The sequence below is a fragment of the Fukomys damarensis genome, unplaced genomic scaffold (genome assembly GCF_012274545.1).
Source record: "Fukomys damarensis isolate Sample0158 unplaced genomic scaffold, DMR_v1.0_HiC HiC_scaffold_2, whole genome shotgun sequence".
NCBI classification, from domain to species: Eukaryota; Metazoa; Chordata; class Mammalia; order Rodentia; family Bathyergidae; genus Fukomys; species Fukomys damarensis.
Genome location: NW_022900914.1, coordinates 50,105,740 through 50,123,016, shown reverse-complemented (window position 1 = coordinate 50,123,016; position 17,277 = coordinate 50,105,740). Strand labels below are relative to the sequence as shown.

General features: G+C 46.3%; 1 protein-coding gene across 2 annotated transcripts in view; it reads right to left on the bottom strand.

The window, feature by feature from the left end:
- Positions 1 to 47: 47 nt before the first annotated feature.
- The window catches only part of Hk2 (hexokinase 2), a 61,646-nt gene continuing 44,416 nt past the window's right edge, over positions 48 to 17,277 (bottom strand). For both annotated transcript variants that reach the window (XM_033765047.1, XM_010631599.2), the window contains exons 8-18: positions 15,473 to 15,628; positions 14,059 to 14,292; positions 12,441 to 12,745; positions 11,062 to 11,210; positions 10,693 to 10,812; positions 6,912 to 7,007; positions 6,346 to 6,445; positions 6,071 to 6,254; positions 4,839 to 4,994; positions 3,385 to 3,618; positions 48 to 990 (exon numbers count right to left, since the gene is read on the bottom strand). In XM_033765047.1, the coding sequence (XP_033620938.1) occupies positions 846 to 990; positions 3,385 to 3,618; positions 4,839 to 4,994; positions 6,071 to 6,254; positions 6,346 to 6,445; positions 6,912 to 7,007; positions 10,693 to 10,812; positions 11,062 to 11,210; positions 12,441 to 12,745; positions 14,059 to 14,292; positions 15,473 to 15,628 (1,879 nt within the window). In that variant the 3' untranslated portion in view covers positions 48 to 845. The remainder of the gene's footprint in view (positions 991 to 3,384; positions 3,619 to 4,838; positions 4,995 to 6,070; positions 6,255 to 6,345; positions 6,446 to 6,911; positions 7,008 to 10,692; positions 10,813 to 11,061; positions 11,211 to 12,440; positions 12,746 to 14,058; positions 14,293 to 15,472; positions 15,629 to 17,277) is intronic.

Below are 17,277 nucleotides of genomic sequence, written 5' to 3'. Positions count from 1 at the left end.
TAAAACAAATTAACATATATAAATACATTACATACAATCAATTACATAATGAAGAGCAGACCTACTTCATGAACTAAGTAAGTTTCACATATAAATTAAAATACAGTATTTCCACTTTTACAGGAAAAATTTTAAAAATAATCTCAAAGGTTCCCCTTTCCCCAAAGGTTCGCTGCTCAGAGATGATCCATGCACCCACAGTGAGATGCAGAGATGAACCCACTCATGGGATGTGTCAACTCCTGGCTTTGGTTTCACTGCCCAGACCTGGGATTCCTTGACTGCAGAATAGGAAATGCTGGACTCTACAGGGAAACACTCACGTCAAAGAAAGGATGCCCCATGGGTGCCCATGAGATTTCCTTCCACTCGCCACCTCTCTGCCCTTCTGAGTCTGCTTGCAGGAGGACCAGGCTTGCATCATTAGTGGAAACCTCTGAGTTCTCTCACTGGAGAATCAGCATCAATGTTCATTCAAGGGGATGCTCCCCACCTAGAAATGTCATGTTCAGCTCCTAGGGGAGGCAACCCCACCTTTAGGACTGCTTCCATCTTGTAGGGTTGCACACGGACGTGGAACTTGGCCAGGGAATCACATTTTTAAAAAGTGAACTAGTGGGAATGGTTGTGACCACAGTGAACAAATCCTTATTCTATACCTCAGAAAATGCAAGGCTTAGGGACCAAACTCTACAGTGAACTTATTCAGAGACAAAAATCTAGTCCGCCGGGGTCCTTTCTCCTAAAGAAAAGCCAAGGGGTCCTGTCTCTGGCACGAGGGGATGACACCTTATAATTTAAACAGGGAAAGGGGAAGCAGAGATGCCCCTTCCAATCCAGGGGTTCTATCGCTGTCCGGCCTCACGGATGCGGCAGGCCACGGCAGTGATGAGAGCCGCCCCCTTCCCACTGCCATCCTCGGACTCCAAGAAGGACACTTCACATTTTGGGGCCAAGTCCTTCACTGTCTCATGCATGACTTTGGCAAAGCTGGAGAAAGGGTAAAAAAGACATAGGGAAAAGCATGTTAGTCATGCGTTGATTTATGTCCTCAGAGGTGAGACCCTAATAATTGATGCTAGAACCCCAGGAATAATTAAGAAGAAAAGGATACCAGCTACAATATGGTAGACCTTTATTATGTCTTGTGTACCAGAAAATTAAGACTGGAAAATGCTAGATGCCCAAATTCTACCTCAGAGCCTGCCTCTGAGGGATTAAGATTCAACTATGAGATAAATGCCTTCGGTGAATTCTGCTCTTAAGTCATAAGCCACACACATGCCTCACTGTTTATAAACTTTGCAGGGAAGCACCAAGACCCACATGTGTGGTTGTATGTTGTCCAAGAGTGAGGCTTCACATTACCAAAACTCAAGTGGAAACAAAAGGGGCAGGTAGGGCCCATTCGGGACCCCTCCTGTCTCTCAAGAGCTATTCTTATTCCCTATTGCTATTCCCATTCCTATTCCCCAATAAGTTTTTCTACTCCTAAGCGGGAGAGGGGTGACCAGATGTACAGGGCTGCTCTTAGGGCATTAGTGTGATTTTCTCCATATGGGACTTGAAAAAGGAAACAGTCACTATCCAACCCACACAGCAGGGTCTGGATGCCCTACCATCTGTGAAGAGGAGGATACTAAGCTCTAGGGCTGCTAGCTAGGTTTCTTCCATCCCTGCTATAGTTTGGATCTGAAATGCCCCCCCCCCGAGTCCATGTGTGAAAAGGTTGGTCCCAAGTTTGGGACTGTGGGGAGATACTAGAACATTTAAGAGTTGGGAGGTATTTATGTCACTGGTTGAGTGACCACGGCAGGCACTGTGGGACCCTATCTTTCTCTTTCTACTTTCCACTCACAAGGTATGCAGTTTCACTCCACATACTCTCCTGCCATGGTGTGCTGCTTTTCTACAGGCTGAAAAGCAATAAGGCCAAGCAATCATGGTTTAAAACCTCCAAATAAATCTTTTCTCTTTATAGGCAGATTATCTCAGGTCTTTTATTAGTTACAGAAAGCTGACTAACACAGTCCATCTCTCAACACACAACTGGAGCTCAGGCTCCTATTTTCACAATATGACTGATTATCAAGGAAAGGCACTTGGGTCTTCCATGATTCCCTCTTTAACCAACACACACAGAGAGTGCGGGTCATTGTTCAATCCAGGACTCTTTGTCCTCCCCTCCATCTTGTGCCTGCTGCTACTAGGGCACAGGTCTACCCCTTTAACTTCTAGCTGAAAAGCTTCCAGGGGATAGTATTTGGGACACTTCCTGACTTTCCAACAAAGTATTCAAAACATACAAGGGAGGGAAGAGAGAAGCAAAATGGTGATGGGAGAGAGAAAGAAGAAATAGAGAAGGAAAGTAGAATGAAAATGAAATTTAGTATTTCCATAATGGAAGATGGCAAACTCTCAACAAAGGAGCAAGCAGCAAATACTTTCAGCATCTCGGGGCAATCGGGCCAAGTGGTCTGTTGCAATTATTGTTCCCTGTGACAGCAGCCACCATTGCCAATACATAATCACTTGGGCGTGGCTGCATTTCAATAAAACTTTATTTACAAAAGCAGTCGGTGGCATTATTTGCCAATCTCTGCATTAGTCCATAAAAAAAGTCTTACTTGAGACCTGTATATTTGCTAGATACTCACAGCAGCACTGTTTGCAATAGCCAAAATTTACAAATGACCCAAATATCACATCAACAGATGAAATAACATACTCATACAAAGGTATGATATCCAAAATTAATGAAGTGTAACTGCACATTTCAATGTGGATACCTTTCAAAACTATAAACACTATCTAGGTGTGATGGTGCACACCTATAGTCCCAGCTACTTGGGAGGCCAAGGCAGGAAGATTACTTAAATCTGGGGTCCGTGAGGCTAGCCTGAGCAACATAGAGAGATGTCACCCGGAAGGAAGGAAGGGTAGGACAAAAAAGGAAGGGGAAGAGAAGAGAGGAAGAGAAAAAAATGAGAGAGGGGGAGGAAGAATGAGGGAAGAAGGAAGGAAAGGGAAAGAGGGAGGAAGGAAGGAAAGAAAAAGTTTTTTAAAAATCATACATGCAGTGTGTGAGAAAAGTCACAGAAAAGGTACCATGTGATTCCACTCAGAGATTTATATCTAAGCACATGGGAAAATTAAAGCAAGAGACTGATTGAACCCAGCTGTGGTCCCTGGCAGGGGAAAGAGGAATGCACGTGGGAGGGCACAGGAGGAGGCTTCCAGTGCTGCGGGGTGAATCACAGGCCTGCTTCTGATTGTTAATCTTCAAACTGTAAACATTAAACACTCTGGAATGGCTGAGAATTTACTATAAGGTAAAGATGGAATGGGAGAAGGGAAGAGACAACAGGCCAGGGCCATACTCACTGAGGATGCAGCTTGTAGAGGGTCCCATCCACACCTACTGTCACTTTGAGGGTGTCCAGCCCACGGTTTTCTCGTATCTTGTCCACCACAGCAGCCATGCCTGCACCACAGAGTTGGGCTGCCCGCCGCGCCACCACAGTGCACACCTCCTTGACAATGATGCTGTCGTCACAGGTGCTTTCGAGCCCCAAGTGGTGCAGGATGGCACGGACCTGCAGCAGGGCTAGGCAGTCACTGGGGAGGAGACAGGAGTGGTGAGTCACTCCCAGAGACGGTGGTGGCCCTAGCTCCCTTATCAAGAGAGGCTCCTTGGGGGTCTGCAAAGTGGGCCCTGCCCCTGAAATCAGAGTACTGCCCCTCCTATGGTACCACTCTGACTCTTCCCAAGAAAGTCAAGAACATAAAGGGCGTGGTGGCGCACGCCTGCAATCCTAGCACACGGGAGGCTGAGGCAGGAGGATCGCTGGGAATTCAAGATCAGCGTGGCTACCTAGTGAGTTCCAGGTCAGTCTCAACTACATAGTGAGACCCTGTCTCAAAAAATCAAAAAAAAAGAAAAGAAATGGCCATAAAAGGTGACATTGCCACTATACAACTGATATTCAGAACAGAAGGTGGCTCACTATCTATTCAAAGGAGGCTCACTGCCTACACATCCCACTCATTTGGAAATAATAAGGCAATGGCAATGCCAGTGTGTGGCAGCTTCCAGTTGCAAAATTCTCTTATCCTTTCTCTCATTGCTGTCCATGGCTCTGCACAACACAGACACTTCTGACCAGCATTAGACTCCTGCGGTCATGCACTATTTATGATATGGGTGTAAATAAAACTACACGAAGAAAATAAATGCTATCACACACTGCAAAATACTTTAGAAACCCAGAATCATCTCCTTGCACATGAACAGACATGCAAACTAGAATACACCCTTCTCTACTCATCGGTACAGATGCCCAAGGGGTCTATTCATGTCAAGTTCCTAGTCTATTACCTGAGAGCAATAACAGCATTAATTTTTAAAGGGCTCTAAAATTCACCATTCTAATTTGGAGCTGACTTTTCTGCCATTAGACTGGAGAAGCAAGACTTTGCTCTAATGGGATGCCTCATGATCCACCTGTACTCAATCCTGGCGGCCCAATTACTGCAGCCAGCAGTTGGGAAGCATAGACCCTTTGTTAGTTTTTCTTTCTCTGTGATATCAACTTATATCCTATAAGCAGGTTTCTTTCTAGCTTTGCTCTTTTATCTAAATTCCAACACTATCACATTTCATGGCCTCATGCCACACTCAACAAACTGTCAAGAGAATGTTATACAACAATGTGTTAACCACTAAACTGACCTTTGTCTAAGCCACACCCTAAGCTCACTTGAACTGTGGAATTTCTTCAGCTTATCTGTCCATGAGAAAAAAGGAGGACACAGTTCCACTAGCCCCAAAGTCATACCTCTCAATCTGAGACAGGAACTTGGTTTCAAAGATTCCCCTTGTCTTGAGTCTCTCTGAGATGCGGCCACGAAACAGCAGCCCACGTTTGGTGAAATCAATGAGGATGTTACGGACAATCTCACCCAAATACATGCCGCTGATCATTTTCTCAAACCTGCAACATGAGTAACATTCATGGAGGTTAAGCAGGAAGGTGGTGGGACAAGTATAGGGCAGCAGTCTCCCCTTAGTGGGGAAGGTGCCGCTTAATTCACTCGGCAGGATTTCCGGTGGCCATACATGCTGACCTACCACCTCACTACAGTACCCAAGGCCCACAGGGCTCCTTCAGATTGACCCCACCGTCTAGGCTCATTTCCTTTTCAGGGCTTATTTCCACTCCTCAAGAAGGAATACACACCAAAACTCCACCACACCTCCAGGAACAGGGAAGGATGCTCACTGAGCCCACTGACTCTTAATCCTGAACTCCACTAGGCAGGTAGCATGCTTTCTGTTGGACCTGATCAGTATTCTCATGTTACTAGCGCCGGCTGCAGATCCTCGAGGTGACCACTGGAGCTGGCTGGGGGTGACTATGACATGGTTTGAGGGGTCTTTTGATCTAGCATAGTGCCTTTCACAAAGTCAAAATCCCCAAAACCTGGTCTATCTTACCTTACTGCAGCCTCTTCCCAGAGGCATTTTATTTAGCCTGGGAACTGTATGGTAAACAAATGTCTTGCAAAGTGTGTTCTGTAGGACTAGGATTCCTGATTAATCCACCTAGGAAACCCTACAGATAACTTCTTCCAAATGGGATATGTGTCAGAACTCACAGTCCCTCAGCTGAGACCTCCCCATGGCCACACCACCACTATCCATGGGGTGTTGTGACACTGGCAACAGAGGGCAGCAGATGCCGGATGGCTGAAGAGGATAAAAGGATTGGCTCCTGCAGGGGTCAACCCAGCAGTGCTTCTCCCAGGGCAGTGGGTGGTCCCACTTTCCATTTCTGTTCCTTAGAGTCTCAAGACCTGGGTTCCAATGCTTTCCTTCCTGTTCTCCAAGGTCTGCTTATATTTGCCAATTCAGAATTTTCCAGGTATTTTTCACAAGAAACTCTTCCAAGGAAACCCATTAGCAACTCAACAGAGAAAGCATCCTGGGGGCTGTGGTGAAGGCTCTGATCGCTTGATCACTAGCTGCAGCCAGTTCTGGGTTGTGTGGCCCACACAGTTGCATGCCTACCTCTGTTTACCAGGGTTCAGGGAGAGCTCATCCACAGCCACATCAAATTTGGTGCGGAAGTCATCTAAGCATCCGTTGTCCCCGAAGGCCCCCCATTCCATGTTGACACACATTCGCCCCTCTTCTCCGTCCACCAGCTCCACGTTACGCATCTCCTCCATGTAGCAGGCATTGCTGCCCGTGCCTACCGATCAGAAGGGCATCTCGCTCACACCTGCCTTCCACCCATCCGACACTGAGCGTCCCCATGAGGGAAGGGTAGTTGGTGTCCTTACCAACGATGAGGCCAACTTCACAGTGAGGGTCTTCGTAGCCACAGGTCATCATAGTTCCTACCGTGTCGTTCACCACCGCAACTACATCCAGGTCAAACTCCTGAGAGGGCAGAAGCAGATATCTAGTCCACAAATGAACCCAAATATTCAACTATCAGACATCTGTAATGGAGACTTATATGTGCATAAAATAACTCATATCATAGTTTACTCTCTCATCCCATTCAAGTCTCTGCTCAGAGAGACCTGGTCCCTGGTTGTGCTAGTTAGATTCCCTGATTGCTCTCGTCCATCTTTTTTTTTTTTTTTTTTTTTCTTTCATAGCCCTGATGGCACTCATCACTGGGTCAGGCTTTTGATTATTGAGCTAGATCTTATTGTAGTCACTCATGAATCCCTATACCCAGAGCAGAGCTAACAGGAGATGTTCAACCATTGCTAAGTGGCTAAATTAATTTTCCTCCAACCGAAGCAACAGAACTCAATGTTGCACCCATTTTTGAAACACATTTCACTTCAAGCATGAAGAAACTGACACAGGAGGTCTCACACTGTGCCTCTCCTACCTCTCGCCGGTGGATCGCTTCCTTCAGCAGGGTGACCACGTCCTCACCCTCACAGCCAGATGCCTTGAAGCCTTTTGTCCACTTGAGGAGAATGCTCTGAAAATCACATGTGCATGGGGAGACAACATCAGAGAGGCTTCCTGGGTCATTTCTGGAGCCTGGCTGTGCTTCTAGACCTCAAACTCACAGATGAGACACATTCCCTGGAATAACCAGAAATCTCACCTACAAAGGATCCTAAACCTGTTTCTTAGGTACTCACTTGGATTTACTGAGTACCTATTGTGCACCACCTACTGGGTATCACAACATTTAATCCTCACAGCAACCTTGTAGAACACTTACCACAATCACACCACTTGACAAGTAACCAAGGCACTGATGTAACCTGACAGACCTACAGTTTGAAGACAGGAGAACCTCACCTCCATGAATGGGCTCATAGCACTGAGCAAGTGTCCTTACGCACTTGTTCCTCCACTGGGCAAAGCAGTTACCCTGTCATTTGTCAAAAGTGGTCATGGGTGTCTCTTAATTTTTACTCTAGCATTCCATAAATAAACGCTCCTGCCATAGCTGAGAGGATGTCTAGAGTTTGCTGCTGTCCTACATTTCTCAGTGAGGGAAGCTCTCCACCATCTGCAGAATCCCTGAGTACCTTTAATGTGGTCCTTCAGTGTCACTGGATCATCTGGGGAACAGATGCTGACGTTATAGCACCTGAGAGGGGTCTTTTCTTCCCGGAGCCATTGGGAACCAGCACCGGTATCTCCAGATCCCTTTCCCAAGAGGCCAGAACTCACCAGGAGGCTATGTGCTCACTACCACCCACTCCTGTCTCCAGGGCTTCTTTGGTGGTTCGTGCCTATGAACCTGGCACTTTATCAACCCAGGTGTGTCCCAGGAGATTTAGAAGAACACAGTACGTCCCTGTGAGGGCCTTAATTTAAACATCCACATCCCGACTAGGGTGTTTTTATTTCCATCCACCTCTCTTGTCTATTAGTTAGCTTCACTTCTCTGGCAAAGGTTTGTATTTGACATTCTAAAGTTTACAAGAGCTGGGGGTGTAGCTCAGTGATACAGTGCTTACCTAGCATGCATGACACCCTGAGTTCCATTCTCAGCACCAGATAAATAAAAGTCTAATTGGTATAGGAAAAGACTTTATGAACAAATCCTCAGTAGCACGGGAACTAGCAGATAGAATCAACAACTGGGACCTCATCTTACTAAAAAGCTTCTGTACTTCAAAAGAAACCATCAGGAGAACTAAGAGACAATCTACAATGTGGGAAAAAAATTTTACCAGCTGTACCTCAGACAAAGGACTATTATCAAGGATATATAAAGAACTCAAAAACAATCAGTCCCCCCAAATATAAAGACCCAATTCAAAAATGGGCATCCGAAATGAACAGACATTTCTCAGACAAAGAAGTAAAAGCAGCAAGAAAATATATGAAAAAATGTTCCACATCACTGGTCATTCGAGAGATGCAGATGAAAACAACACTGAGATTCTACCTCACCCCACAAAGAATGGCTGCTATCAAGAAATCACACAATAACAAATGTTGGCGGGGTTGTGGGGAGAAAGGAACCCTCCTCCATTGTTGGTGGGAGCGCAGACTAGTGCAACCACTATGGAAATCAATATGGAGATACCTCAAAGAGCTTGGACTGGAGGTTCCATTTGCCCCAGAAATCCCTCTGCTGGGTATCTTTCCAAAAGAACTAAAAGAATCATATCACAGAGAAGTATGTGCACCCATGTTTATAGCGGCACAGTTTGTAATAGCTAAATCTTGGAAACAGCCTATTTGCCCATCCGTTGGAAACTGGATAAAGAAGTTGTGGTTTTTCTATAAAATGGAATATTACTCAGCCATAAAGAGCGAGAGAATAGATTCATTCATAGGAAAATGGTTGAAGATATACTCCTAAGTGAAATAAATAAGTCACACATGTGTAAATACCAAATAGTTTCCCTGGTGTGAATATTCTGCAACAATGCATAAGATTCTAATAAGATTACTGACATTTAGAAATTTGAAGAAAGGAGCTAAAGGTGTAGGGAAGGTGTGATGCATAGGGGAAGGACAAAAAGAGAAAAGAAAAAAATGTGAGAGAATGAAAAGATGAAAATAAAGTGTTTGTAGATGGGGAGGGGAGGAGGGGGTGAAGGGAGGGCAGAGGTAAGGGGAAAAAATGAGAATCAAGACTTGCCATGTAGAGGTACATGATCCCAACAATGAATGTAACTGTACTGTATCCCTAAAATGTACCAATAAACTCAATAAAATTTAAAAAAAACAAAAACAAAAATAAATAAATAAATAAATAAAAGTCTACAGAATGTTCAAATAACATCATCTCAAGTGATCCTTGTAATAAGACAAGAACAGGTCCCAACAGCTGGGGAGATTGCCCAAGGCTAGTGGTGCTAAAGTACAGCTGGATGCCCCTGGGCCTCTCTGACACCTCACCTGCTGGCCCCACACGAGCAGGATGAGCCGGACAGAAGGAACTGCCTCCCACTACGCTCTTCCTTCTTATGATGCTAGACTTCACACGTGCTTCTTACACAATAATTGAAACAGAATAAAATCCAACAAGGTGACCTGGAATCTTATGATTCACATAGAAACAATTAACAGCAATCATTTTTTATATTTGTCTATATTGTGAGAGATTATTATTTTTCAAGAAAAGTTTTGCGAAACAACTTTCTCCTGACTTTTCTACATACTCCTTATTCTTTTGGCGTCCTCAGGACTGTAGCATTCCATAGTGCATGTTCCAAAATGCAGCTTATACTATTCTGAGCTTACTTTATCAGCCCAGTTTACTTGAAAGTATCTAAGGCAGCAGCAACCATGCCTTCTTTACTGGCAGCTGCACCCGCAGCAAACCGTACACCTTTGGCATGCATGTGGGCTTCTACGTGACTGACACAGAGAGAAGCAACCACTCAAATAACCGTGCTCTCAAGCCTAAGTCAGCAGCCTACGTCCAAGCACTGCCTGCTCGATCTTCTACATCTTAGGGCAGAACATCCAGGAGCACCAGACCTGTAGCCACCTATTTCCTACACCCGATGCAAGCTGAAGGGGAATGGGAAGTAAAGGTGGAACCAGAGAAGAGCCAGAGCATCCTCATGAGGAGACAACAAAACTAGCCTGAGGCATAACGAGGAGTAGGATAGCATTATTTGGCAGCCACGAGGAGCCAGCTTCAAGTATACCCAGGTCCTTTCTAGAAGTTGCCAGTGAGCTGTGTGCTCCCTACCACCCCCTTGCACGGTGCCTCCAGCACTCGCTCAGTGCTTCATGCCCGTCAGCTTGGCATTTTATCAACCTGGATGTGTCATGAGATTCAGAGGAACAAAGCACATCCCTATAGAGCCCTGGCTTACACACCCACATCCAGACAACATGAATACACAAACACCTATCTTATATGGTTGCTGTGAGGATTAAAGGAGATCATGCACTCAGGAAGCCAATATAGCACATGGCAAAAAAGTGCTTACAGTTGAGTAGTATTTTAATTTTGATCATCATTTTCATCACTGTCCCAAACAACTACTGCAGCCAAGCTAAACTATTAACTTCCACTAGCCTTGATCAATTCATCCCCACCAGGAAGGCCCCCTACTAATGGTCACTTGGGCCCTCTTTTCCCTCCTCTTAGCTCAGCTTTCTCCCCAGCTCTAAACTTGGGCTCATCTAGTCTATTACAGAAGGCCCTGGAAAGTGCTCCAGGAAGGCAGCGTTACCTCATCCAGGCTGTTCTGCTGACATGGGAAGGAGAAGGTGAAACCCAGAGGCAGAGACACGCCCTTCATCCCCATGTACTCCAGGAAGTCAGCGATGCACTGGATGATGTGGTCAAAGAGCTGCAGGGAGAGGTTGGGGTGCTGAGAGACAGGCTCTCCTCAGAGCAGGCTGCCTGCAGCAGGGCCTGAGCCCAAGCTCAAGGTTTCTACCCAGAAGCAACAAGCTCAGCTCAGTCTCAGACCCAGGGAGAAACAGACTGGCATCACAACCCCACTAAGCCCTCTCTGGGGCCATGGCTGAGCAGAGACAGTGTTGTTCTTGAAGCCAAGAAGTCTATTGGGCCCTCCTGGGGTGTCAGCATGCCTCACCTCCTCTCCAGTGCCATGCATGACCTCCTGTGGGATGGAGTAGATCTTGTTATGCATCTCTACTCCTCGGCGCTTCCCATTCCGCACACGAACCAGCAGGACCCGGAAATTCGTTCCTCCAAGGTCCAAGGCCAGGAAGTCCCCTTTCTCTGAAAAATATCAACCCAGGAAGATGATGAATTGGGGTGGCAGAGTGACAGATTTCATGCTCCATCCACTGAATGGGGGTCCTCCTTAGAGCTCAAATTTCAGGGGGAAATGCTGTGAGCTCCCCCTATTAGGGAAGATGATTAAGACTCCCCCCCACCACCACATCCCTTCCGACTGGTTAGTGGCTCTCATAAAAGTCCATGTGTGGGGACCCAAAACATGGGGAACGTTGACACAATACACTCAAAACTATCTATAAACACACCATTGTGCCAAGTCAAAAGCCACCCTAGGTTAGACTCTAGAATAGAGTATAGATCTTTAAAGGAAGTTGAAGAGAAATCTTTTAAAGTAAGAACCCCTCCCCGTTTTTGGGCAAGTTCAATGTGCCAAAAAGCCTCACGTACAGTCCTCATCCAACGCTTAGGCATTTCTGGGATGGAGGCATCTCATTGCTTTCATGGTCAACCAAGATCTGGCTGAGCTGGCAAAGTCACTTGCTCAGGGCTACAATGGTAGAAAAAGTTGAGCAGGAACCACACTCCAGTTTCAACCTCTAGAACCTCACTAACCATGCTATGGTGACCTCCTCATCAGTCATTCTCTGAATTGGGAAAGATAATTTTTTAGGTTACAAGACCTATATAAGAAGTCAAAAATCTGGCAGACAGCTAGTGTTTTAAGCTACGTAGGCTATATAGTTTGTTTCAGCCATCCAACATTGGCAGGAGAGTGTGAAGCTATGAATGCTGTATAGACAGATGGTATGGCTGCTTACTAATAAAACTTTATTTACAAAAACAGGCAAGGGCCAAATTGGCCGGTGGAATATACTTTTTGGGCTCCCTCCTGACCCAGACTGATGTGATGGTTATGAGAGATGGCACTGGAGCCTAGAGTCTTACATTTGAATTCCAGCTGACATTTACCAATTGTATGATCTTGGGGCAAGTTCCTCTGTTTTCTGCCAAACATGGCAGAAATTAATTTCAAAGTTTTAACAGTTAGAAAATACTAAATGAATTAATATATAATGGATATGTTAACACATAATAAGCACTATGTAACTACTGACTAATATTACTGTTTGATTTTCTCCGGGAACCCCTGGTTGACTATACGAAACACTAACATTCACTTAAAGTAAAATAGCTGAAGAAATTCTGGTTTGAATGTCCACGGTTTATGCTTTCTGAGCATCAACACCAGGTCAGGCAGCTACATCATACCTGTGCCATCTGGGGTAGCACATACATAGGTGGGCAGCATCTTCACAGGGGCAATGGTGTGTGTCTCCTTGCTTAGACCTCGCTCCATCTCAACCTTCATCCTTCTCTTGACCTCCAGCAGCTGCTCATGGCTCAGCTTTAGAGACTCAAGGGTCTTCTGGCGGGCTCGGTGTTGGTCAGCCAGCCGATAAGCCACCGCAGTCACCATGGCTGCCCCTTTGCCACTGCCATCCTCAGAGCGGAGGAAGCGAACATCGCAGTCAGGTACCAGCCTCCGCACTGCCTTGTGAAGATGCTTGGCGAAACTGCAGCCACCAAAGGGGGAGAGAGACAGGTGTCCACAGTTAAGAGCTGTGATACAAATGGTTGCCCAATGGCTGACTGCTTCAACCCCAAACACTAGGAGACCCCTGTGGAAGCAGATGCTATCCTCAACCTCCTCTCTCCCTTCTCCTAAATTAGGGGCCACTGTGAAAAATCTCAGGTAACTTGACTGTGACCAACCCTGCCTGAGTTTATCCCCCACTGAAAGGAAAGAACCCTTCTAAACAAGCTACCAATCCCTGCATACAGTCACATGAGACTTCCTTTTTCCTCATCAAGCTGGCCTGCACATCAGTTCCTCTGCTCAGTAAGCTACAAACAATCTCTGCTGAGCAGCCTGAAGGAATTACATGGCTCTGATGCCATTTACTTTTCATTTCTATCATTTGTTTCATTTGATGTTCCCTAGGAAGGGCACTAAACAGAACAGCCAGAAATGCCTTTCTTCTGGCCTGTTTCTCCCAAAGATCCCAAAAGTATCTGAAGAGCTGAGCACAACGGGAAAATTCAGCAAAAACCTCTCCAGGTGGTAGCTGAATGGAGCCATGGTCTTGCTATGCCATGTGTGGTCTATGGGCAGCACCTCACTGGGGACTGTTAGAGATACAGAATCCCAGCTCATTCTAGAACTTCTGGCCCAGAAGCAGCCTCTTAACAAGATCCCCATAGGATGCACATGTACGTTGAAGTTCTTGAGGCTTTATGTTAGGAGACTAGGGACCCTCCAGGGTCACTTTCACATTTTCCATTCAGTTAATGAAGGTCCATTGATCTGACACTCACATTAGGAAAAAATGATGGGAAAACCATGAGCACAACTGAGAAGTGTCTTCCAGGTCCCAACTGAAATTGGAGCATTTTAGTATATACGATGGGAGCGGAATCAAAACGTGGACAAAGTGGGATCAACTTAATACCAAAATAAGCCGAGAGAATAACCCACTACAGTAACCCATTAGGCTGGGGTGGCCCCTAGAAGAGGACACAGCACCTGTAGGATCTGCTAAGAGTCACGTAAGAGTAAAGAATGAAAACTAATTCATAAAAAAGAGGTGGCAGGGAGAGCACCCAGCAGCAGGGAGAGCTGAGCAGAGCCCATGTCAGTAGCCTCCAGAAATCACCTCCATACATACGTGCCAGGGATGACTTCTTCCAGCTCCCACCCGCCCAGTGGACACTTTTATCCTACATAGATCCTCAACTCCATGGAATGCACACTGGACTGGCCCATGGAGTCACCAGTCCCAAGTACTCTCGGGCCTCCATCACCTCCAGGCCAGGGACGCTGACTCACTGAGGGTGCTTCTTGTAGACGGATCCATCAACCCCGATGGTGGAGCGCAGCCGATCCCCGCCCTTGTTCTCCTTGAGGCGCCGCAGCACAGCCACCAGTGTGGCTGCACACAGGCTGGCAGAGCGCGTGGACACTATCTGGCAGACCCGGCGGGTAGCCACACAGTCCTCCTGCAGGGGATCCATGCCCAGCCGCACCAGGACCTGGTAGGCCTTCTGGATGCCATCCTTCTCCCTGGCAAACAGAAAGATGATGTTGTGCGCAAGCGTGTGGCCACTGTGGGCTGGCAAGGAAGTCTCAGCTCCAGCAAACTCCATCTCCCAGGGAGGGCAGAATCCCTCATCACAGCTGTGTGGGGCGGGGCCAATGTCTGGTGCCCCTTCCCCCCCCAACACCGATAAAGAGAAAAAAACTTAGTATTTCTCTGTATGTGCAATCTGAGGACAAGGCCTTGTTTGCAGTGCTTTACACAGAGCTGGTGAGTTAGGGCTATTTGCTCACAATAGCACAGACAAATGGAGCCTCTGCCATCAGCCACCTCTGAATGAGGGAACTGAGCTGTTTTCACTCTAGAGCAGCCAGAGTCTATTTGTGCCTGAAGCTGCTGGTAAAAGGCTGGCACACCCTCAGTTAAGCACCCTTCACAGGGGAGGAAATGACTAGCTAGTGTGAATACTCTTCTCCTGGGGCTTAGCAACAGGAAGGCACAGTTCCTTTAGGGTTTTTACTTACAAGAAAATCCTTTAAACTTTGCTCATTGACCCCCTTGGTTCTAGAACCACCTCCTCTCTATAACTGGACCCTGAAACCACAGGGCCTCCTCAGTCTACAAGAGGAAATCTCACAAACAGACAACTAAGCCCAACTCTTGTGATAATGTTTCCTTAAAAATAAAAATTGGACCTCATGTCTGCCCCGACTGCACTGTGAATGGATGGGTCTTCTCTGAGACAAGGTTGCACTAAATCACTATGTTGCTAAGTCTGGGCTTGAACTTGCAACTTCATGCCTCTCAGAGTCCTGGGATTACAGGTAGGTGCCATCATCCCCGACTGGGATAGTCCTTTTTGCGAATTTCTAATGAGGATGTGAGGTCAGAGCTTCAGGGGAAAGGCATGGAGAGAGAAACAAACCAATTATTAAGTGCCCTCTCTGATGCCTTTAGCAGTCAACCCGGTGCAACATCCCAGCCCTAATACTTGGGAGCCAACCGTTCCCAGCACTGAGTCACTTCAGTATGACTCTCAACATCAACATGCATGGAGCCCAGCAAATGGAGTGTGCCATGGGCCTCTGTGAGACCCTCTGTGGCCCTGCATAAAAGGTCAGAGCCAAATCGTCTTCCTGTCTCCCTAGACACCTGTCCCCACATCCAGTGGCTCACTGAGCAGAGGCGGTGGTAGCAAAAACTTACTCTTCAATGTCTGAAACATCTTTGGTCTCAAAGCTGCCTGTGGTGAGGATCCCTGGGCTGAGCTTTCCCTGGAACAGCAGCTCCTCCTTGGCCATCTTCACCAGGATAAGCCTCACCAGCTCGCCCATGTACATCCCACTGATCATCTTCTCGAACCTGCAGGGAGACACAGACAGAACAGCAATGTTCCTCTGTCAGTGACCATAACCTTCCTGGGGAGGGAAGATGCAACATGGGACACACACGGGAAGATGCACATCTTAGAGGCTGGTATATGGTATGGTTAATTAAGGAATGACTTATGTGGCACTGTCAAGAAATCAGATGTGGGGCGGGGGCCGTCCCTCATGCTGCCAGACCTTCAGCAGCCAAATGAAACATCCAAGCCCAGTAGAGAACAAGCTGAGTTGTAGGTAAAGTAAATTTTGTATAAGAAAGTGATTTTTTAAAAAACTCTTCTCCAGCAAGATGATTTTTAAAAATAAAATCTTATATTGAGCCCCACTACATATTTTCAAGAGAAAATATGTCAATCTGATTAAATGCAGGGCATAGTAGTACTGCCACTCATCAACTCACGATACACTCCCCCTACAGGCCATTTGTAGGCTCCTGTGAAAAAGGTCAGAAGAACAGCCTGGGACAGCTCAAGAATCTAGCGGTAAACACACTATAAGTTTCTGAGCAGGTAGGTAACATGGGAAGAGGCAGGGGATGCCCCTCAAACTAAGGCAGCTGGAGTAATTTTAGTTTTCCAACACTAGGTGACACTGTTTTCTTTAGAAATTAGTGTTTCTGGCTAGTACTATGTGACAGAGGAAAGCAAGGCCAGGCGATCTGGTGAAAGAAAGTCTCAGCAAGGATGTGGGTCTTAAAGAGTGGCCTGCCTGGACTAACTAGGGTGGGCTACAGTAATGAGTTTCCTGAGCAGGGATGTAGGAAGGATTTGGGCATCTTTTAGCAGAGGGAAGCCCATGTCCCAAGAAAGGTACTTCTCAATGTCCAAAGCCAGCTATGGTGGTGTTGGAGCTAAGGGAGAGCTGGTCCCATTTCCCTTAGCTCAGGCTTCACTGGAGATGCAGAGTACCAACACAGACACTGCCTGGGTGGCAGCCTGGCCTCTATAGTAAAGAATTCTACAAGTCTGCCTCAATATCCTCTCCCCTTGAACGTGTCCTGGAGTCAGTGAGTGGGTCCCCATAGTGTGACACTGTCTAACATGACTTCAGGGCTACCACAACTAACAATTTAGAATAATGTCCTTCCAACTTTTATCTTGTCTGTGGAAAGGCCAGGGATGTGTCACCAACTGGCTGGCAATTTTCCCTTTGGACATTTCAAAGGCTCCTCAGAATGACAAGGGTGTGTTTCACTAATGGAGGCAGACACTGAGTGACTTCTCGGCTCATAAATCTCTCATCACCCATGGCAGACACAACCAGTATGTTCCTAAGAAAGTTCAAGTGGGTGGACTCACATTTCAACATGTGAGCAAAGCTTATAACCCAAAGAAACCCTGCACTGAGAAAACATGGGCTCCTCAGTATAAAGAAAAAGGCTACCCAGTGCTGATATTGTTTAGAGGGCTGGTTTTCTTCTCCGAGTAGGGATCTGCCCTAAAATTTTTCTGAAAATGATCACAGCACCAAGAGGACCACAGAGGTGCTGTACTGATCAAAGTGTTTTGCAATTGTCTTTAGTACTTGCAGCAATCCTGTTTCAAACTCTTCAGTAGGAGCATTTGGCAAATGTAAAAATGAAATGATGTTGCGTAAGAACCAAAAGTGACAAAAAAAAAAAAAAAA